The 22,453-nt window shown below is 42.2% G+C and overlaps 1 protein-coding gene across 2 annotated transcripts in view; it reads left to right on the top strand.

Moving 5' to 3' along the window:
* The first annotated feature begins 6,619 nt into the window (after positions 1–6,619).
* Positions 6,620–22,453, top strand: part of ALKBH8 (alkB homolog 8, tRNA methyltransferase) — a 37,477-nt gene continuing 21,643 nt past the window's right edge. Inside the window, exons 1-7 of one of the 2 annotated variants that reach the window (XM_007520640.3) lie at positions 6,620–6,778; positions 11,519–11,654; positions 13,464–13,701; positions 16,575–16,706; positions 17,962–18,057; positions 19,371–19,475; positions 21,602–21,672. In XM_007520640.3, the coding sequence (XP_007520702.1) occupies positions 11,526–11,654; positions 13,464–13,701; positions 16,575–16,706; positions 17,962–18,057; positions 19,371–19,475; positions 21,602–21,672 (771 nt within the window). In that variant the 5' untranslated portion in view covers positions 6,620–6,778; positions 11,519–11,525. The remainder of the gene's footprint in view (positions 6,779–11,518; positions 11,655–13,463; positions 13,702–16,574; positions 16,707–17,961; positions 18,058–19,370; positions 19,476–21,601; positions 21,673–22,453) is intronic. The other variant, XM_060179796.1, reaches the window with a different exon arrangement.

Genomic DNA, 22,453 nt, shown 5'->3' with positions numbered 1-22,453 from the left:
TATTGTTGTTGTCGTTGTTGGATAGGACAGAGAGAAATGGAGAGAGGAGGGGAAGACAGAGAGGAGGAGAGAAAGATAGACACCTGCAGACCTGCTTCACCGCTTGTGAAGTGACTCCCCTGCAGGTGGGGAGCCGGGGTTCGAACTGGGATCCTTATGCCAGTCCTAGTGCTTTGTGCCACCTGCTCTTAACCCGCTGCGCTACAGCCTGACTCCTAATAAAACATTTTTAAAAATGTCAATTCTGAAGTTTCTAGTATGAGGGCCTAGTTAGCCATAATACAAGTAAAATCTAAGACCAGTTAATCAGAACTAAGAAGAAATCTACGCCCTAAACTGGGAATGATCACAGTAGATAGCTTAGCATATTAGAGCACAGGACTGCCATACCTGAAGTCCCAGAGGCCCTGGGGTTCAGTCTCCAACATCACTATAAGCCAGAGCTGAACCTGGTCGGTCTCTCTCCCTCTCTCTCTCTCTCCCTTCTCTTTTTCATCAATTAATCTTTTAAAGTCAATAAGTAAAAGTCAGTGAGGTATCTCACCTGGGAGAGTGCCCGCTTTGCTATGAGTATGGCCTAGGTTCAAATCCCCAGCCCCCATAACATTGGGGAAAGCTTAGGTCCTGTGATATCTCTCCCATTCTCTCTGTCTGTCTGTCTCTCTCTACTTGGAAAAGTTGGCCTGAAGCAGTGAAGCCCTGGTGATGATAATAATGTCTAAACAGTCATGGTTATATGAATATGGATTTATACCCATCATTTGGGCAAGTATCCTTGTTATTTTCTGGTCTTTGAAAGATGAGTGGTGGTACCAATCCCTCAGAGTAACAGTACTTTTTATAATGAAGTGTTTAAACAGCTTTGGGATTTTTTTTTTTTTTAAGGGAGGCTTTACAAATTGTTTTATTATTGTTTCACCCACAAGCCCCACTTCTCTGGTCACTTCAAACATTTCCCTGTATGCTGGGAAATTGTGCAGACACAGTCACATCTGCCATGTTGTCCCCTCGGGCTATTGCTAGTTCCCGTGAGAGTTGGGACATTCTCGGAGTGCCTGTTCCACCATGTTGTGCCCTCAGGGCATTGTCTATATCCCCGCGATATCTGGAGTGCTTTGGTTACTCCTCCCCCTCCCATTCTCACCAGAGTTATTATCCTATTCTGGAGTGTTGTGGTTACTCCTCTCCCTTCCCATTCTCGTGAAAGCTGCTCCTATAAAAGCCCTTCTTCTTCTGCACCTCACTCTCTTGCCAGTGCTTCACTCCGGTGTTCAGACACAGGAAAGGTTACTGCATGAGGCGGCCATTTTCGCTACCTCCACGTGGCCCAACCTGCCTCTTTAGCACCCAACTCTGAGGTGCCAGCGCAAATAAAGATTTGTGTTCCCTCTTCGCTCCGGACCTCCCCTCTCTTCTCCGCAGCCCGCGCACAACAACACCTGTACATTGAATTATCTTCTATATCCCTTTTCTCTTCTGCTGTTTTGGGGTTCGGTTGTGGTGTACCCCATTGAGCATGTTATCATGTGTGAGGATCCAAGTTCAGGGGCTGGGGGTAGATAGCATAATGGTTATGCAAACAGACTCTCATGCCTGAGGCTCCATCAAGTCCCAGGTTCAATCCCCCACACCACCAAAAGCCAGAGCTGAGCAGTGCTCTGATTAAAAAGTAAAATAAAATAAAATAAAGTAAATTAAAAAAAAAGAAAGAAGGGAGTCAGGCGGTAGCACAGTGGGTTAAGCGCAGGTGGCGCAAAGGGTAAGGACCAGCATAAGGATCCCAGTTCGAGCCCCCGGCTCCCCACCTGCAGGGGGAGTCACTTCACAGGTGGTGAAGCAGGTCTGCAGGAGTCTATCTTTCTCTCCCCCTCTCTGTCTTCCCCTCCTCTCTCCATTTCTCTCTGCCCTATCCAACAACGCTGACATCAATAACAATAATAACCACAACAATAAAACAACAAGGGCAACAAAAGGGAATAAATAAATATTTAAAAAAAAAAGAGAGAAAAAAATAAAACTCTCATGCCTGAGGCTCCAAAGACCCAGGTTTAATTCGGTTTAATTCCCTGCAGCACCATAAGCCAGGGCTGAGCAGTACTCTACTAAAATAATGATGATGTTGATAATAATAACGAATATGCAAGTTCTAGCCCATGGTCCCTAACTACAGGAAGAATACTTCATGGACTGCAGAGCTGTACTGCAGTTGCTTATCTCTTGTTCTGTTTCTGTCTCTATCAGAAAAATAAAAGTAAAAAATAGCCCTTGGAATTGTGCAGGCATCAAGCCTCAAAATAACCCCATGGCAAATAATAGTTATAATGATAACAACTACTGTATTGTGTAAGCAGATCTTCAGCCTCAGGAATAAATAAACCATTCAGGGGAGGTTAATGTTTTACAGCTATAACCTTACGTCTTGTTCCTGACTGGAACAATCCTCCAAGCAGAGTTTTAAATTATATATTAAAGGTTTGTTACTTTCACCTCTAATTACTGTATGGGGAATTCTTTCACCATGCTACTTCAAGAACTACAAACTTTTCATTGAATTTTTAACAGAAAAGTATGAATAATGTATCCAGTCCTATAGTGTCACAGTAAACATCAAATGGCTTTATAGAACATGTTCTTGCTAGAGTTTCTAGAAGCCAACAACCCAGGGAAATAGCCAGGAAGACGAAAATTTGCAAAGAAACTTGATTTTTCTTATGTGCCCAGAAAGAATATAGTAAGCTGCATAAGAATAGGTAGAGAGGGGCAGGGTGGTGGCACATCTGGTTAAGGGCACATAGACCTAAGCTCAAGGACCAGAGCAAGGATCAGCCTTTACTGTAGCTACTGCATTGTCTTCCAGGCTGCCGATTAAAGTCTTAGATCAGAAGCATAATAGCTGTTAGAATTTTTCCTTTGGATGATTTATTTTTTTAATTTTTACTAGTGATTTAATAGTGCTTTCCAAGTTTATAAGACAGTATAAGTGTAATTCTAAACCACTCCCACCAGCAAAGTTCTGTGCCCTGTCTCCTTCCAATGGTAACCACCATAGTTCTCCCAAGGTCATAGATATGGGTTGACTATATATATTTATTTTTTCAAGCTCAAGTATTTCAATTCTCTATATTCTTCTTGTTAGTGAAACCATCCATTAGTTGCCCTTCACTTCCTTTCTTATTCACTAATCATAATCATTGCCAATCCCATCCATTTAGTCCCAAAGGACAGTCTTTAGTAGACGCTGTGTAGTATTCCATTGACTATATGTCCCATGACTTTTTGGTTATTATTTATGACTCAAGTTAGTGATTTCTATCCCATTGTTAAAGGCTTTTGAAATGTGTTACTAGTTTACAAGAGTACTCTTCCATCCAGCACCCCTTCCTCTTAGATTTCAACAGGCCATATTACAATAATCCAGTCAGAAAGAAGTATTGATCCCCTATGGAAAACATGGTCTACTTGACAGTTGTTCTTCTTTTCCTGCTAACCTGCTGGCAGAGTGCAGTCTGCCAGGGTCTCTTGATCTCAGGGAAAGTGGGTCTCATTCTAGTCCCATGGAGTGAATTAAAACTGGCCTAAGGCTGTCACACTAATTTAGTTCATTCCCTTTAGCTAGTGGCTAGTTGGGGTAAGCCTAATGTATTCATAGTTCAGTCTTCTGGAAAAGTGTTTTTGAAAGATTAATTTATGGGTTCAGGAGGTGATGCAGTAGATAAAGCACTAGACTCTCAAGCATGAGGTCCTGAGTTCAATCCCCAGCAGCACATGTACCAAAGTGATGTCTGGTTCTCTCTTTCTCCTCCTGTCTTTCTCATAAATAAGTAAAAATCTTTAAAAAATTTATTTATTATGAGACAGAAAATGAGAAGGAGAAAGAGGATCAGAACACTACTCTGCTCTGGCTTAACATACTGGGGATTGAATCTGGGACTTCTGTGGCCTCAAGCATACAAGTTGATAGTCTTAACAATCTGAGCTATCTCTTCAGCCTGGGATAATTATTAATTCAGAGTTTTATAGGTTAGACATTTGAGTTGGGTCATTTTATTGCTCTTCTCTGAATTTCATAAGGATAGAATCAAAGTATATTGGGGACGGGGTAGTGGTGCACCAAGAAGCATACACATTAAACAATGTTCAAGGTCCCTAGCTAAGGGGGTGGGGGAGCTTCACAAGCATTAAAGCAGTGCTATATGTATCTCTGTCTCTTTTAAAGAATTTATTTATTTATTCATGAGATTTATAGGAGGAGGAAAGAGCCAGACATCACTCTGGTACATGTGCTGCTGAGGATTGAACTTGGGACCTGATGCTTGAGAATCCAATGCTTTATCCACTGCACCACCTCCCGGACCACTATATGTATCTCTCTTTCTCCCTCTATAGCTCCCCCTTCCCTCTCAATTTCTGTCTTTATCCATAAATAAATAAATACATAAATAAAATAAATAGATTTTTAAAAAGAAATCAATGTATTGGCTGGCTAGGTTTTTATCAAGACCCTGTGGCAAGAATCTGTTTTCAAGCATATTCAGATTGCTAAAGAATTCTGTTCCTTGCTCTGGGCACAGGGGGCTTTCCCTTGTGCTTAGAAACTTCTCTCCAGTCTTTGCACAAGGACCCTTACTTCTGGGAGCCAGCAAAGGTCTGTTGAATTCTTCACACTTGACATCTTGCTGACTTATTATGTCGTTCTTCTTGCTCCAGTTAAGTAAATGCTTTGACTGTAAGGAATCTATTGGTTATATTGGACCCCTATATAATCTAGGATAGTCTAGGGAGATAGTATAATGGCTATGTAGATTCTGAGACACCAAAGGGTCCAAGTTCAATACCCAGAACCACCAGAAATAGGAATTTAGTGGTCCTCTAGTTTTTTAAAGAAGCAAATACAATAAATAAATAACTTTGAACAATTAGAATGAGAAGATGTGATAATTTCACATTTTGTAAGACACGAAAATAATAGTATCCCTTCTTAAAAAAAACACCTTTATTCATTTGAAGAAATAAGGGAAATCCCATGAAAAGGGCATACACATTAAACAATTTTTTTTCTTCTTTTTTTTTTTTTTTTTTTTTCCTCCTCCAGGGTTATTGCTGGGCTCGGTGCCTGCACCATGAATCCACCGCTCCTGGAGGCCATTCCCCCCCCCTTTTTTGCCCTTGTTGTAGCTTCGTTGTGGTTATTATTATTGCCCTTGTTGACGCAATTTGTTGTTGGATAGGACAGAGAGAAATGGAGAGAGGAGGGGAAGACAGAGAGGGGAGAGAAAGATAGACACCTGCAGACCTGCTTCACCGCCTGTGAAGCGACTCCCCTGCAGGTGGGGAGCCGGGGGCTCGAACCGGGATCCTTACGCCGGTCCCTGCGCTTTGCGCCACATGCGCTTAACCCACTGCGCCACCGCCCGACCCCCACAATAAACAATTTTAAGGTCTGTAAATGTCATTAAACTTTATTCCAGGGTATCTTTGTGCTTGCCATGTTATGCTCACCACAGCATGCTTACCTGATCACCATAGCATGCTTACCTGATCACCATAGCATGCTTACCTGATCACCATAACATGAGGCCCATGTATGGGACAAGAATCAATGAGCAGTACATCGGGAGCTTCATTTCCAGGATGAAAACTTAGACTTCTGCTCTTCTTTCTCTAGCTAAACATGTTACCAATGACTAGAATAATGGCAACCACCTTGTAAGTAGGAGGCAACAAGAATAAGGACAAAAAGGGCACCAAGGGTGGTGAGATCAGAGAATAGCAACAACAGCACTGCCTGTTGGGGCCTCTTTTCCTGTTAACCCAGCCCTGACTTTCACTGGCAGGCCACCCTGTTGGGGTGGGAGGGGACACTGTGCCAGTGCCCTTTGCTGCATCGCAGCGTACAACGCTTTTTAGACATTTCTGTCACACAACGGGCATAGAGCAGGAACAGCTAATCATGCTCTCCTGTGTCTTTTCTAGTGCCAACTAATCTTTTCTCTTCCCCTCTGCCTTTAGAGTGTCCCGGGAAATAGCTTATGTCTTGTCCTCCACCCAGCCTCTCGCCCCTCTCTGGCCCTGGGGTAGCGTGGTATTCACCTTTCCGCGGGCACAAGTGCAAGCCCGCCCCCCTTCTTTTTCTTTTATTTATAAAAAGGAAACATCGACTAAACCATAGGATAAGAGGGGTACAACTCCTCACAATTCCCACCACCAGAACTCTGTATCCCATCCCCTCCCCTGATGGCTTTCCTATTCTTAACCCTATGGGAGTATGTACCCACGGTCATTGTGGGATGCAGAAGGTGGAAGGTTTGGCTTCTGTTGTAATGGCTTCCTCGCCTCTATCTTTTTTTTTTTTTTTTTTTTTTTACCAGCCTCCTCTCCACCCACAGGATACCGGAGGATGCGAGCCGGGTGATGGGAGGGGGGCGTGGAGCTGAGGAGCAGAGGAGCAGAGGCCACCGTGTCCACTTCGGCACACTGCCATCCCTTACTATTCTCTCCACAAGTGGGCTTTCTCTACCCGGAGTAGTTCATAAACCAGGCTCAGGGTCACTTGAAAACCAGCGGTGGACCAGGGAGGGCGCAGGGGCTTGTGGGAGCTCCGCTGTCAGTGCGCAGACTTCTGGGAAATGTAGTTCCTCTTTCTCCGACATGGCGGCGCCCAGGTGAGGCGGCGCTGTGCAGGCGCCCGCGAGTTTTCCGGCGAGGTTAGAAGAACTGGCGAAGGACAGGGCACCCGTGGGCTGAGAACAAAGCCTGAACCGACGCCGAGGTTTGGCAGGTGTTACTGGCAGTCGTGTTCTTCTGGGGTCTCCTCCCTTCCCCAGCGAGGGACCGAGCTCCGGGAGAAAGGGGTGGGGGCGGTACTCGGAGCAGCGGGGACTGGCTGCGGGGGCGGGGCGGGATGGGGTGTGTGCGCTTGTCTGCGGGGTGTGTGTTTGTATATGGGGTGTGGGGGGGTGTGCAGTCTGGGGGCGGGGCAGGGTGTTGTGTGTGCATGTGGTGTGTGTATGAGTGGGGGGTGTGTATGTGCGGGTGTACAGTCTGGGGGCGGGATGTTTGTGTATGAGTGGGGTGTGTATGTGCGGGTGTACAGTCTGGGGGCGGGGCAGGATGTGTGTGCATGTGGTGTGTGTATGAGTGGGGTGTGTGTGTGCGGGTGTACAGTCTGGTGGAGGGGCGGGATGTGTGCATGTGGTGTGTGTATGAGTGGGGTGTGTGTGTGCGGGTGTACAGTCTGGTGGAGGGGCGGGATGTGTGCATGTGGTGTGTGTATGAGTGGGGTGTGTGTGTGCGGGTGTACAGTCTGGTGGAGGGGCGGGATGTGTGCATGTGGTGTGTGTATGAGTGGGGTGTGTGTGTGTGCTGGTGTACAGTCTGGGGGCGGGGCAGGATGTGTGTGCATGTGTGTGTATGAGTGGGGTGTGTGTGGGGGGTGTACAGTCTGGTGGAGGGGTGGGATGGTGTGTGTGCATGTGTGTGTATGTGAGGGTGTACAGTCTGAGGGCGGGGCAGGATGGTGTATGTGGTGTGTGTGGGGGGTCTGTGGGTGCTCACCTGCTGTGTGTCTGTTGTTTTGTTTTCTTCTAGGCTCAGGGACTGTCACTTTGGTGCTGTTGTTGACTGTTGAGCATGTTAGGCAAGTAAGGTGGTGGCCGAGAAAGCTGGCAGCTGAATCTTCCTGTGCTCGTGTGTGTGTGTGTGTGTGTGTGTGTGTGTGTGTGTGTGTGTGTGTGTAATCTGGAGACACACACAAAGAGAAGGTTAAAACAAAAGTTAGATTTCTGTGGAAGTAGACCTGATAACAGAGTACAACACAAGTATGAGGATATGCAAATAAATGTCCAGGACATATAAGAAATCAGTATTAAGTGCTGCCTTCAGGAAGGGGACATGGGTAAATCAGGTACAGGAAGAAAAGAGAGATTTCCTCCATGGTAACTTTTTTAAAAAAATTTTTATTTATAAAAAGGAAACACTGACAAAACCATAGGATAAGAGGGCTGCAACTCGACATAATTCCCATCACCAGAACTCCGTATCCCATCCTCTCCCCTGATAGCTTTCCTATTCTTTATTCCTCTGGGAGTATTTCATATCTAGTATCTGTTCAAGCTGCAGTACTTACCTATTTAAGCATTAGATAAAAATGGCCCCATCGGGATGTACTGGTCTGTTGTTGTCAGCCCCGGGGTGTACTGGTTTGGTGTTGTCTGGTGTTGTCAGCCCCTGGCTTGGGTTAAATTCACTTAAATTTAATTTAACTTAACTTAACTTTAATTCTTTAAATTCACTTAACTTTAATACTGAGTGTCTGCTGTGTGTCCACCACTCAGGCCCATCCCTCAAGTAGACAACAGGTAGCTACAATACAATCTGGTCACTAAAGAACTGGGGGGAATACACCGAATTGTTAATAATGATACTGAGGAATGCCTCCAAACTCAGGGTTCTAGAGAAGAGGTTTAGAAGGAAGATGGTGTGTCCCAGGAGGTGGCACAGTGGGTAAAGTGTTGCACTCTCAGATGTGAGGGTCACAGTGTACATCCCTGCCGTCAAGGTGCCAGAGTGATGATCTGGTTCTCTCTCTCTCTCATAAATAAATTTTAAAGAAAGTAAGATGGTAAGTTTAGGCTTAGTTTAATGTGTAACCCTTAAGTGTTCAATCTTGTATTATTTGCTGAGTGCTGTGGAGCAAGCTATATGGACAAAATCTCTACTTCCGTAGAACTAATTTTCTAGTAAGAATAAAGACACATAACTTAAAGAGATTGAGAAATGTTTTTGTTTTTTCCAGGATTATTACTGGGACTCAGTGCTTGTAGGACGACTCCACTGCTCTCAGTTGCTTTTTTTTTTTTTTTTTTGAATAGATGATGAGATACAAAGAGAAGAGCCATCTGTAGCACTGCTGTAGGTGGAGATTGAGGACATGAACCCTGGTCTTGGCACATGATAATGTGTGCTATCTGTGGGAGTACCATCATCACACCCCAATGGGGCCATGTTTATCTAATTGCTTAAATAGATATGTTTGCAGTTTGAACAGCTACTAGATGTGAAAGTTACCAAGGAGGAAATCTCTCCTTCCTGTACCTGATTTACCTATCTCCCCTTCCTGCAGGCAGCCCATGCTACTAATTTCTTATATATCCTGGAGATTTTTATGTATATCCTGATAAATGTGCCATACTTTATCACCAGGCCTTATTTCACAGAACACTTTTTTTTTATTATAATTTTTTAAATTATAATTTCCATTCAAACACAGGAATTTCCATGGTCCATTGTAGGCGCTCTCTTGTTCATGGAGGGCATGGGCACACGTATGTATAAGAGAAGGAATTCCAGGTGGGGAGACAGCATAATGGTTATGCAAACAGACTCTCATGCCTGAGGCTCCTAAGTCCCAGGTTTAATCCCCCGCACCACCGTAAGTCAGAGCTGGGCAGTGCTTTGGTGTTTCTCTGTGTGTGTGTCTCTCTCTCTCCAAAAAAAAAAAAAAAGAGTAGGAATTCTTTGGGCAAGAAAATCACCTTGTTAGAAATGGGACACCCTAAGCGCATGTGGCGCAAAGTGCAAGGACCGGCGTAAGGATCCCGGTTCGAGCCCCCGGCTCCCCACCTGCAGGGGAGTCACTTCACAAGTGGTGAAGCAGGTCTGCAGGTGTCTGTCTTTCTCTCTCCCTCTCTGTCTTCCCCTCCTCTCTCCGTTTCTCTCTGTCCTATCCAACAACAACATCATCAATGACAATAATAATAATAACTACAACCACAATAAAAACAACAAGGGCAGCAAAGCGGAAGAAAAAAATGGCCTCCAGGAGCAGTGGATTCGTGGTGCAGGCACTGAGCCCAGCAATAACCCTGGAGGCAAAAAAAGTAAAATAAATAAAATATAAAAAAAGACATGATGGAAGGCAGATTTGGATCGTTTGAAAGCTCTTTGGATAATATGCTAATTAATGGATTTCAATAAAGGGAAAACAGTTCTGTGGAGCTCTGATTTCTAGTTGCTGATGTAAACATATAGAAAATGCACAACTTGGGAGTCGGGTAGTAGTGCAGCAGGTTAAGTGCACTAGTAAGGATCTTGGTTTGAGCCTTCAGCTCCCCACCTGCAGGGGAGTCGCTTTACAGGCGGTGAAGCAGGTCTGCAGATGTCTTTCTCTCCCCCTCTCTGTCTTCCCCTCCACTTTCCATTTCTCTGTCCTAACAAAGACGACATCAATAACAACAACAATAACTACAACAATAAGAAACAACAAAGGCAACAAAAGGGAAAATAAATTTAAAAATTTTTAAAAATAAAGAAGAGAAAAGAAAATGCACAACTTAAACAATTATAAAACAAAAACTTATGCCACCATGTAGTTTATGAATACCTTTGGTGTTTCTGTGTGTGAGCCTTTCATATCACATTCCTCTCTTATTACTCAGAACTAATGTTTCTCCTCAAGTTTTTATTTTGTCATTCCCTTACTTTTCTATCTATCTTTCTATATGTTTTTCTAAATAGTTATGACACACAAACTGTCTACAAATGTAACAGTGTATAAGTACCTGTGAATTTATTTCCTTTTTTCCTTGCTTAGTATGCTTATAAAATTTATGGCATGTTGCCTGAGAGGTGGCACAGGGACTAGCATGCTGGACTTACAAATGTGAAGTCTTGAATTTGATCCCTGGCATCACATGTGCCAGAGTGATGCTCTGGTTCTCTTTCTCTCCTTTGTGTTAAATAAATTAATTAATTTTAAGTACTAAAAAGATAAATTTGTGCCATGTGTCACCTAGGACTTTATAGAGGGATATATCAGCAATGGGTAAAGTAGCTCACTTGGTAAAACTAACACATTGGGACTGGATTTTTACTTTTAAAATAATATAACAATTTTATTAGTTATTGGCTAGAGACGGAGAAATCAAGAGGATGGGGGAGTATGAAAACACACACCACACATACACACACACACACACACACACACACACACACACACACACCTCTGAAGCTTTCCCCAGTATGTTGGGACCAGGGACTTGAATCCAGGTCCTTGCACATTGGAACAAGTGTGTTCAACTGGCTGAATTGCTGTCAGGCCCCACATTGGGAACTTAAAGACCTACAAGAAATTTTCTATGTTCTTGCTTTTTTTTTTTTTAAGTTTTTTTATTAATTTTATTTTTGAGAGAGACACACACAGAGAAACACCAAAGGCACTGCTCAGCTCTGGCTTATGGTAGTGCAGGGGACTGAACCTGGGACTTAGGAGCCTCAGGCATGAGAGTCTGTTAGCATAACCATTATGCTGTCTCCCCCATCCTATGTTCTTGCTTCTCTGTTACTCTGTTAGTCTTTATTGCATATTCATCTGTTTATTCTCATTTCTTTTGGTTGGTAAAAGATGAAGTAGCTATTAAGAAATCATCACATAGAAATATTTATTAACCACAAACTGGAATGACAGCATTTAATTGTTTGTGGAGGACTATTAGATTAACATTTTGTACTTTTTTTTCAGCATTGCCATGGACAGCAGCCAGCAAAGTAATGGGAGACTCAATAAAACTGAGAAGAAGTTCTTAAGGAAACAGAGTAAGGCCAGACATACATTGCTGAGACATGAAGGCATTGAAGCAGTACCCCATGCTACTCAGGTGAGCTAAAGCTACTATCATTTGAATGTAGATGTGTGGTTGTGTTAATAATTGCTCAGAGATGAAGGTTGTGATTGTTTAGCCATATCTCACATCCATATTAAATACACACATGATTTGACATGATGTTAACTTTCTATCTTAGACTAAAAACTAAAATATGGCATAGTTTGAATTTCTTTCTTTTTTTTTTTTTTTTTTCCCTCCAGGGTTATTGCTGGGCTCGGTGCCTGCACCATGAATCCGCTGCTCCTGGAGGCCATTTTTTCCCCCTTTTTGTTGCCCTTGTTGTTGTAGCCTTGTTGTGGTTATTATTATTGCCATTGTTGGTGTTGTTCGTTGTTGGATAGGACAGAGAGAAATGGAGAGAGGAGGGGAAGACAGAGAGGGGGAGAGAAAGATAGACACCTGCAGACCTGCTTCTCCACCTGTGAAGCAACTCCCTTGCAGGTGGGGAGCCGGGGGCTCGAACCGGGATCCTTACGCCGGTCCCTGCGCTTTGCGCCACATGCGCTTAACCCACTGCGCCACCGCCCAACCCCCTAGTTTGAATTTCTATAATGTCTTTGTTAAGCCAGAGGACTTTGAGGGGTATATTGATAGCAATAACACTATACAGCTGTTTCTAGAGCATATGTGTAGTCATAGTGATATTTAATTCCCTGAAAGTCTTATTAGCCAGTGAGAAAACTAAGGTCGTAAGACGCTGAGTGTAGTGTGTTTATTGTGATTAAGTGACTAAATAGAATTATAAAGCACAGGAAGTCGGGCGGTTGCGCAGTGGGTAAGCTCCGCCTCACAAGCGGTGAAGCAGGTCTGCAGGTGTCTGTCTTTCTCTCCTCCTCTCTGTCTTCCCCTCCTCTCCATTTCTCTTTGTCCTATCCAATGAGGACAACATCAATAATAAACAACAATATTTATTTTAAAATAAATAAATATTTTACAATATTTTACAATATTTATAAAAAAAAGAATTATAAAGCACGGTGTGTTAAAGCACTCTTATTTTGTTCCAAAGATACATCTTTTATTTATTTATTTTCTAAATTTATTTATTACCTTTTGTTGCCCTTGTTGTTTTATTGTTGTAGTTATTATTGTTGTTGCTATTGATGTCGCTATTGTTGGGTAGGACATAGAGAAATGGAGAGAGGAGGGGAAGACAGAGAGGGGGAGAGAAAGACAGACACCTGCAGACATGCTTCGCCACTTGTGAAGCGACTCCCCTGCAGGTGGGGAGCCGGGGGCTTGAACTGGGATGCTTACGCTGGTCCTTGCGCTTTGTGCCACCTGCGCCAAAGATACATCTTTACTATAGAGTATTTTTAGGCTGGGAAGATAGCATAATGTTTATGGAAAATATTTCCACACCTGAGGTTCTGTAGTCCGAGGTTCAACCCCCAGCACCATTGTAAGCCAAAGCCGAGCAGTATTCTGGTTAATACATTTCTTCTTTTATAAAGGAATAGTGCTGCATACTTTCTTATTCCTTTGAATTGGTAGATTCTAAAGAGAAAATGCCCATACTAGTCATTAAAAAACCTAAACATGTTCTGATGCTATTCTTTGTTTCTAGTTTTTAGAATAAGAGTAAGAAGGAAGCGTAATTGTCATCTGAGGGCTACAGACATACAGTTGAGGAGGTCAGGTTGGACGGGATTTAGATTCCTTGATTCATTCTTTTTTCTTTCATAATTACACCTTTGTAGAAGTCTTGTTTTAAAATGATCTAATTTTTTAAAATTCTGCTTAAAAATAAACTGACTGGCTTTAGTTCTTCATGTTCCTTTTGCTTTTTGTTTCTTTAAGAGCCTGGTTGTTGCCAATGGTGGTCTGGGCAATGGTGTGAGTAGGAACCAGCTGCTCCCAGTTTTAGAGGAATGTGGACTGGTGGATGCTCTCTTAATGCCACCTAATAAGCCCTACTCATTTGCAATGTACAAAACTACAGAAGATGCCAAAAAAGCCTATGTGGCTCTCAATGGAAAAGAAATAGTGGATGACTTAGGACAGAAGATCGTTCTGTATTTGAACTTTGTGGAAAAAGGTATTATTATACAAGTGTCTTTAAAAAATGTGTGTATGTTTTCTTTTTTTATACCTCATTTGGGAGGTTCAGTTATTGTAAAACAGAATAAGATAAAAGAATCAGCTAAGGGGGACTGGGCGGTAGTGCAGTGGGTTAAGTGTACATGGCGCAAAGTGCAAGAACCAGCATAAGAACTGGCATGAGGGGAGTCGGGCGGTGGCGCAGCGGGTTAAGCGCAGGTGGCGCAAAGCACAAGGACCGGCATAAGGATCCCGGTTCGAACCCCGGCTCCCCACCTGCAGGGGAGTCGCTTCACAGGCGGTGAAGCAGGTCTGCAGGTGTCTGTCTTTCTCTCCTCCTCTCTGTCTTCCCCATCTCTCTCCATTTCTCTCTGTCCTACCCAACAATGACAACAACAATAATAACTACAACAATAAAACAACAAGGGCAACAAAAGGGAATAAATAAATAAAATAAATATTTAAAAAAAAAAGAACTGGCATGAGGATCCCGGTTCGAGCCCCCAGCTCCCCACCTGCATGGGGTCGCTTCGCAAGCAGTGAAGCAGGTCTGCAGGTGTCTTTCTCTCCTCTCTGTCTTCCCCTTCTTTTTCAATTTCTCTCTGTCCTGTCCAAGGACAACAACGGCTATAACAACAAGAAAAATAACAACCACAACAAGGGCAACAAAATGGGAAAAATAGCCTCCAGGAGCAGTGGATTGATTTGTAGTGCCGGTACTGAGCCCCAGTGATAACCCTGGAGGCAAAAGAAAAAAAAAGAATCAGTTAAGTAACCGCTTTTCAATGAATGAAAATTCTTTAAGCACCTTGCCTGTACCAGACAAGGGAATAGTAGATGCAGCGAGAGAGGTGGATAGACAAATCTAGCTCTTACAGATCTGCTCTCACCCACCTAGCAATATGCATGTCACTTATTTTGGAACCCTGCTACTTTGTTGTGTTGTTCAAAAAAAAAAATTTTTTTTTTTTTTTTTTGCCACCAGGGTTATCTCTGGGGCTAGGTACCTGCAGTATTAATCCACTGCTCCTGGAGGCTGTTTTTTTCCATTTTGTTGCCTTAGTTGTTGCCCTTGTTGTTGTTGCCATTGCTGTTGTTTTTGTTGGATAGGACAGAGTGAAATCGGGAGACGAAGGGAAGACAGAGGGGGAAGAGAAAGATAGATAGCTACAGACCTGCTTCACCACTTGCAAAGCAACCCCCAGCAGGTTGCTCCTCTCCAGGGGGAGCCGGGGGCTCGAACCAGGATCCTTACGCCAGTCCTTGCACTTTGCTCCATGTGCACTTAACCTGCTGCACTACTGCCCAGCCCCCTTTTTTTAAACCAGAACACTACTCAGTTCTGGCTTATAGTGGGGCAGACCTGGGACCTCAGCACCTCAGGCATGACCGTCTTTGTGTGGAGCCATTATACTATCTTCCTTGCAAATAATTTTTTTAATATCTATTTATTCCCTTTTGTTGCCCTTGTTTTTATTCTTGTAGTTACTGATGTCATCATTGTTGGATAGGACAGAGAGAAATGGAGAGAGGAGGGAGAGACAGCGAGGGTGAGAGAAAGATAGACACCTGCAGACCTGCTTTACCGCCTGTGAAGCGACTCCCCTGCAGGTGGGGATTCGGGGCTTCGAACCAGGTTCCTTATGCCGGTCCTTTTGCTTTGTACCACCTGCGCTTAACCCGCTGAGCTATAGCCCGACTCCAGCAAATAATTTTTAATATTATTATTACTACTATTATTTTGCCACCAGGAGTACTGATGGGGGCTCAGTACAGGCACTATGAAACCACTGCTCCTGGTCATCACCCCCCTTTTTTTCCTTTTTTTAAAAAAACTTTTTGATATATTTATTTATTTTCCATTTTGTTGCCCTTTTTTTTTGTTGTTGTTGTTGTTGTTGCTGTAGTTATTATTGTTGTTGTTAGATAGGACAGAGAGAAATGGAGAGACGGGGAGAGAAAGACAGACACCTGCAGACCTGTGTCACCATCTGTGAAGTGACTCCCCTGCAGGTGGGGATCCGGGGCCTCCAACCGGGATCGATCGGTCCTTGAGCTTCGCACCACGTGCGCTTAACCCACTGCGCTACTGCCGCTACTGCCCGACTCCCCCTTTTTCCCCCTATTTTATTGGATAGGACAGAGAGAAATTAGGAGGGGGAGATAAAGAGGGAGAGAGAGCGATAAACACCTGTAAGCCCTCGTTAGCACTCGTGAAGTGGACCCTCTGCAGGTGGGGAGCGGGCATTGGGACCCTTGCACATGGTGACACGTGTGCTTATTTAGGTGCACCACTGTCTGGGTCCCAGTAATTTTCTTTCTTTTTTTTTTTTTTTTTCATTAACTTTATTTATTTATTGGATAGAGACAGCCAGAAATCTAGAGGGAAGGGGTTGATAGAGAGGGAGAGAGACAGAGAGACAGCGGCAGCCCTGCTTCACCACTTGCAGAGCTTTCTCCCTGCAGGTGGGACTGGGGGCTCCTGCTGGGTCTCTGTGCACTGCAACCTGTGTGCCCAACCAGATGTGCCACCACTTGGACCCCCAGTAATTTTCTAGTATAAATAATTTTTGCCGCCTGTAAGCAATTCAGGAGTTTTTCATAGATGTCCAGGGCTGGGCTAGGTGATTAAACATACGTCTGATCAAATGTATGCTTTTGTAAAATAAGATTCCAGTGTACCCTTTGCTAAAGAATTATAAAGATACACGAACCCAGGGCCTCACAAATACAAGGCATGTGCTCTTCCCCTCCTCTACTCCCTTGAGCCCTCATTCTTTTTATCTGTAGACTTCATTTAGGAAATGACATATGACTGTATATAAAAAGGTTAAGTTTTCCATGTAACGTTTTTGGCTTACTTTCTCATAGCACAATGTAGAGAGTTAGGGCGTCAAGCCTTACCTCCAGGCCTCGTGGTAATAGAAGAGATTATTTCTTCTGAAGTGGAGAACATGCTTTTGGAAAGTGTTAGCTGGAGAGAAGATACAGACAATCAAAACTGTAAGTAATACTTCGAAACTCTGATATTTCAAAGTTCCAGTTGAGTACATACCATGCTCAACCTCTGCTCAGCACCTCTGGGGGGACTCTTGTTTGTTTGTTTGTTTGTTTGTTTTATCAGAGCACTGCTCAGCTTTGGCTTATGGTGGAGAGGGTGATTGAACCTAGGAGCCTTAGGCATGAGAATCTGTTTATGTAACCATTATGCTATCTACCCCCACTCTAGGGGGGACTCTTAATGAGCAGTGGAGTAAGTCTGCAGGTATCTCTCTTCCTCTTTCTCCCTCTTTATCTCCACCTCCTTTCTCAATTTCTGTCCTGTTATATCAGATAAAAATAGAACTTTGTGGTGGGGGGGGCCACTGGGAGCAGTGGATTCATAATTCACAGTGCAGGTACTGAACTCCAGTGATAACCCAGGTGGCAAAAAAAAAAGAAAAAGTTCTTGTAAAATGCTGGTGTTACTGCCCTTTCTTTTATCTTCCTTTTTTAGTGTAGTAAAACTTTCATTATTTCCCCCAAATTGTTCAAAGTAACTTGTATAGAATGCTAGGCAAGTCATATCAACACTTATTAGGAGTATTAAGGGCCTGGGTGGTGGTGCACCTGGTTAAGTACACATTACAACATGCAGGCACCCAGGTTCAAGCTCCCAGTCCCCACCTGCAAGGGAATAGCTTCATAAGTAGTGCAGCAGGGCTACAGGTGTCTCTCTGTCTCTCTTCCTCGCTATCTTCCCCATCCCTCTCCATTTCTCTCTTTGTCCAATAAATAAAACATTTAAAAATGAACATTAATAGTAAATAGCATTTATCTAGCTTTCAATTTTGAACTCCAAACTGATTGATATTTATTAGCCAACATTGTAGAGTTAAAATATGTAAACCTTTTCACAGATGCTATCTTGTTTGACTCACTCTGGCAGGTTTCCTGGGAGGAGTCAGCAGCTCTTACCCCATCATTATAATGTAGGAGGAGCTTCCTGGAGGCATTCGCTGTTGAGAGCTGCCCTTGACTCTTTCCACATGACTAGTAGTGTTTGTGTTTACTTCTTAGATCCATTGGTGAGGCTCTTTAAATGTCTGCTACAGTTTGAAACTTAAAAGAACAACAGATAAGAGGTAGAATGTTTTATTGACGGAAATAATTTAATTACTGTGTTATCACTTGATTATTATTCACACTATTGACTTTGAAATAGTTAACGAAATGAGATCCGTTTTATCTTAATACACTTGTTTTTTTCTTGAAACAGTTCAAAAATCCTTGAAACATAGACGAGTAAAGCATTTTGGTTATGAATTCCACTATGAGAACAACAATATTGATAAAGAGAAGCCGTTACCTGGGGGTAAGTCATCTTTGATGAACAATTAAATGCTATTTCAGAAAATGATTTTCACATATTCCAGGTATGTATATACCTGTCTGTATGAAGTTATTGTTATTGTTGTTAACAATTTTGCTATGAACAATTCTGCTCTGATGTTTTAAATTTAAGCAGCTGTGTCAAAAAAAAAAAAAAAAAAACCACAGGGGGTTTGGCGGTAGCGCAGTGGTTAAGCGCAAGTGGCGCAAAGCACAAGGACCGGCATAAGGATCCCGGTTCAAGCCCCCGGCTCCCCACCTGCAGGGGAATCACTTCACAGGCGGTGAAGCAGGTCTGCAGGTATCTATCTTTCTCTCCCCCTCTATCTGCCCCTTCTCTCTCCATTTTTCTCTGTCCTATCCAACAAAAAAGACAGCAGTAACAACAACAATAACCACAACAATAAAACAAAAAGGGCAACAAAAAGTGAAAATGAATAAATAAATATTAAAAAAAAATTACCCACAAATGACAAGTGATATGGCCTAGGAGGTGGAGCAATGGATAAAGTATTGGATTCTCAAACATGAAATCCTGAGCTCAACCCCCAGAATCAACATGTGCCAGAGTGGTGCTCTAGTTATTTCTCTCTAATTAATAAACAAATATGTGTGTGTGTGTGTGTGTGTGTGTGTGTGTGTGTATAATTAAATTCATGCAGACAGGCAAAGCTTAAGTTCCTCTTGAACACTGTCCTCCCATAGTTTTTCTCGGAAGTGGTATTATTAAAATTTTAGTTTATACTATTTAGTCTTAAAAAAAAAATCCAGGAGGCTGGGTAGTGGTATGCCCAGTAAAGTGCACATGTGACCTTGCACAAGGACACGGGTTCAAGTCCCTGTTCCCAGCTACAGGGAAGAAGCCTCACCTTTGGTGAAACAGTGCTATAGCTGTCTCTCTCTTCTCCCCATCTTCCATTTCCCTTGCTTAGTCTCTCTCTCTCTTCTGTCTTCCCATTCCCTTTCTGTCTCTATTAAAAAATACTTTAAAAAAATCCATATAAGTTTACATATAAGAGAATATACTTAATATGCCCTACTGTTTATTACAAATTGAATATTCATATAGTACATGGTTCATTCCAGTTTGGTCCTTTCTCTTCAGGATATCTTCACTATATATTACGGTGGATTTTTAAGATTTTATTAATGTTTTGCAAAGTACAAAAATTGTCTGAAGGCTTTTTTTTTTTTTGGACATTTGATAAAACAGCCATGAGTGTTTTTTCAATCTTATGCAAAACATGCAAAGTAGATATTTTAATTTGTTTCACCTTTATGATTACTGACTTCCAGGTCTTCCTGACATTTGTGATAGCATTTTGGAGAAGTGGTTAAAGGAAGGTCTTATTAAACATAAACCTGATCAGTTGACTATAAACCAGTATGAACCTGGTCATGGTAAGTATCTCCTTCTGAATTCCTCTCATATTTCACAACTGAGTAGTCTTAAGTCATATATATATATATATATATGTATCACAAACTAACTTTTAAAATCATTTGGGTGTGTTTGCTACCTATGTTGGTTGTAATCTGTCATTTTAATCCTTACATGTTAGTCCCTTGAGGAACTTTATCTCAAGTGTAGGCTCCCAGTTGTTCAGTCATAGCAATTACTATTACTAATTTGTTGTCCTCCTTTTACTATTTTATTTAGAGAGGGAGAAGCTTGCTTTAAAAGCATGTAAGATGGGGGCCGGGCACTGGTACACCGGTTGAGTGCACACATTACTACTTGCAATGACCCAGGTTCGAGTCCCTGCTTCCCACCTGCAGGGGTGGAGGGATGGGACACTTTACAAGTGGTGAAACAGGTCTGCTGGTGTCTGTCTTTCTCTTTCTCTCTCCTCTGCCTTCTCTTCGCCTCTCAATTTCTCTCTGCTTTATCAAACAAAATAGGAAAAAAGAGAAAAAAAAAGCCACTGAGAGCAGTAGATTCCTAGTGCTGGCACCAACCCAAACCCTAGGATAACCTTAGTGGCAATTAAAAACAAAACAAAACAAAAATATGTGTAATGAAAGAAGCCAAATAATCTAATTGGTTGGATGATCTTGCCTTTTTATAATTATTTTATTTCTTTATTTATTATTAGAGATAGAGAAAATGAAAGAGGGGAGGTAAAGAGGGAAAGAGACAGAGAGGGAAGTAGAGAGCTGCCTGCAGCCCTGCTTCACCACCTGTGAAGCTTCCCCCCTGCAGGTGGGGATCAGGGGCTTGACCCTGGGTCCTTGTGCACTGTAATGTGTGCTTTTAGCCAGGTTCGCCATTGCCTGACCCCAATTATCTTGCTTTTCTTTCTCTGTTGAGATTGTGGGAGACAATTCCAAAATGGCATGCTATTGAAAAATCTTTAGGCTTTTTTTTTTTTTTTTCACTTGTTAGCATTTTCATCTTATATTTGTATGGATCAAATAATCTTAATGGTCTTACTGGTGGTAGGAATTATGTTTTTTTTTTCCTCTGCTTTTATCACAGTGTATTATAATTACTTATTGTCCTATCTTTTTTTTTTTCTTCTTTTTTCCTCCAGGGTTATTGCTGGGCTCGGTGCCTGCACCATGAATCCACCGCTCCTGGAGGCCATTTTTTCCCCCTTTTTGTTGCCCTTGTTGTTGTAGCCTCGTGGTTATTAAACTAAAATATGGCATAGTTTGAATTTCTTCTTTCTTTCTTTTTTTTTTTTTTCCTCCAGGGTTATTGCTGGGCTCGGTGCCTGCACCATGAATCCACCGCTCCTGGAGGCCATTTATTCCCCCTTTTTGTTGCCCTTGTTGTTGAAGCCTCATTGTGGTTATTATTATTGCCATTGTTGGTGTTGTTCGTTGTTGGATAGGACAGAGAGAAATGGAGAGAGGAGGGGAAGACAGAGAGGGGGAGAGAAAGACAGACACCTGCAGACCTGCTTCACCGCCTGTGAAGCGACTCCCCTGCAGGTGGGGAGCTGGGGGCTCGAACCGGGATCCTTACGCCGGTCCCTGTGCTTTGCGCCACATGCGCTTAACCCACTGTGCCAACACCCGACCTCCTTATTGTCCTATCTTTACATTGGTTTGCAAACTTTTTGAGAACAGCTACTATATCTTATTTACTCTAGGTACAGTGACCACATAGAAGAGTTCCTTTTACTTAATAGCTGCTCAATTAGCATGTATTGCGAGCTCTATGAAAGAAGGCACATTTAATTATTGTTCTGCTTTTTCTCCACACCTGGCTAGTACTTTTGTTTATGAAAGCTTGACAGTCTGATATTCGGGCAAGTTTTTTAATCTTTCACACCATTCTCTTGGTTTGGGATTGGTGAATGTCTTTGTAAAACCCATAGGGCACTTTTAACAGGAGGTAAAGATATTTCGAATTTAAATTTAGTTCAGTTTTGCTTAATTACATTCCCCCAAAATGTCACCTTTTAACTAAAATTGTGGTCATATATTATCAGGTAATGTTTTCACAATAATTGTATGAGGCTGTATTTAGAGTTGTGTTAAATCTATTATGTGACCTCTTATTCAATCTTCCACCTCAGGAATTCCTGCTCACATTGACACGCATTCTGCTTTTGAGGACGAGATCATCTCTCTCAGTTTGGGGTCAGAGGTAAATGTTCAAACAATTTTCACTATCTGTCAACAAATTTCTTACCTGAAGCAATGCCTTTGTCATGGGATTTTCCATATTTCTTCAAATAATAAAGACTTTTTTTTTTTTTTTTAAAGAAGGGATACCATTATTATTTTCATATCTTACAAAATGTGAAATTATCGCATCTTCTCATTCTGGTTGTTCAAAGTTATTTATTTATTGCATTTGTTTATTTTTTTACCAGGGCACACTAAACTTCTATTTCTGGTGGTTCTGAGTATTGAACTTGGACCCTTTGGTGCCTCAGAATCTGCATACCCATTATACTATCTCCCCAGTCTTGGTGTCCAGAGCTCTTATATGTCACTTTGTTAGATGTCAGGAAAATCACTGTAATTTAAATTTTTACACATTTCACTTTGAGAAATTTCACTTTTTTTTTTTTTTTTTTTTTTGCTGTTATGATCATGTTGATGCTGTTGACTAGGAAGTTAGTGGTATTTGCTAGGTATGACAAAACCATCTAATGTACATGTGTAGATTCCTATAAGTACTCTCAAAAACAAGATAAGGAAAATAAAAAGTAGTTTTTTTTTAATTTTTTAATATTTATTTATTCCCTTTTGTTGCCCTTGTTGTTTTATTGTTGTAGTTATTATTGTTGTTGCTATTGATGTCGTTATTGTTGGATAGGACAGATAGAAATGGAGAGAGGAGGGGAAGACAGAGAGGGGGAGAGAAAGATAGACACCTACAGACCTGCTTCACCGCTTGTGAAGCGATTCCCCTGCAGTTT

The sequence above is a fragment of the Erinaceus europaeus genome, chromosome 20 (assembly GCF_950295315.1).
Source record: "Erinaceus europaeus chromosome 20, mEriEur2.1, whole genome shotgun sequence".
Classification (NCBI taxonomy): Eukaryota; Metazoa; Chordata; class Mammalia; order Eulipotyphla; family Erinaceidae; genus Erinaceus; species Erinaceus europaeus.
Note: the sequence above shows the minus strand (reverse complement) of the source record. Positions and strands in the feature narration are given on the sequence as shown.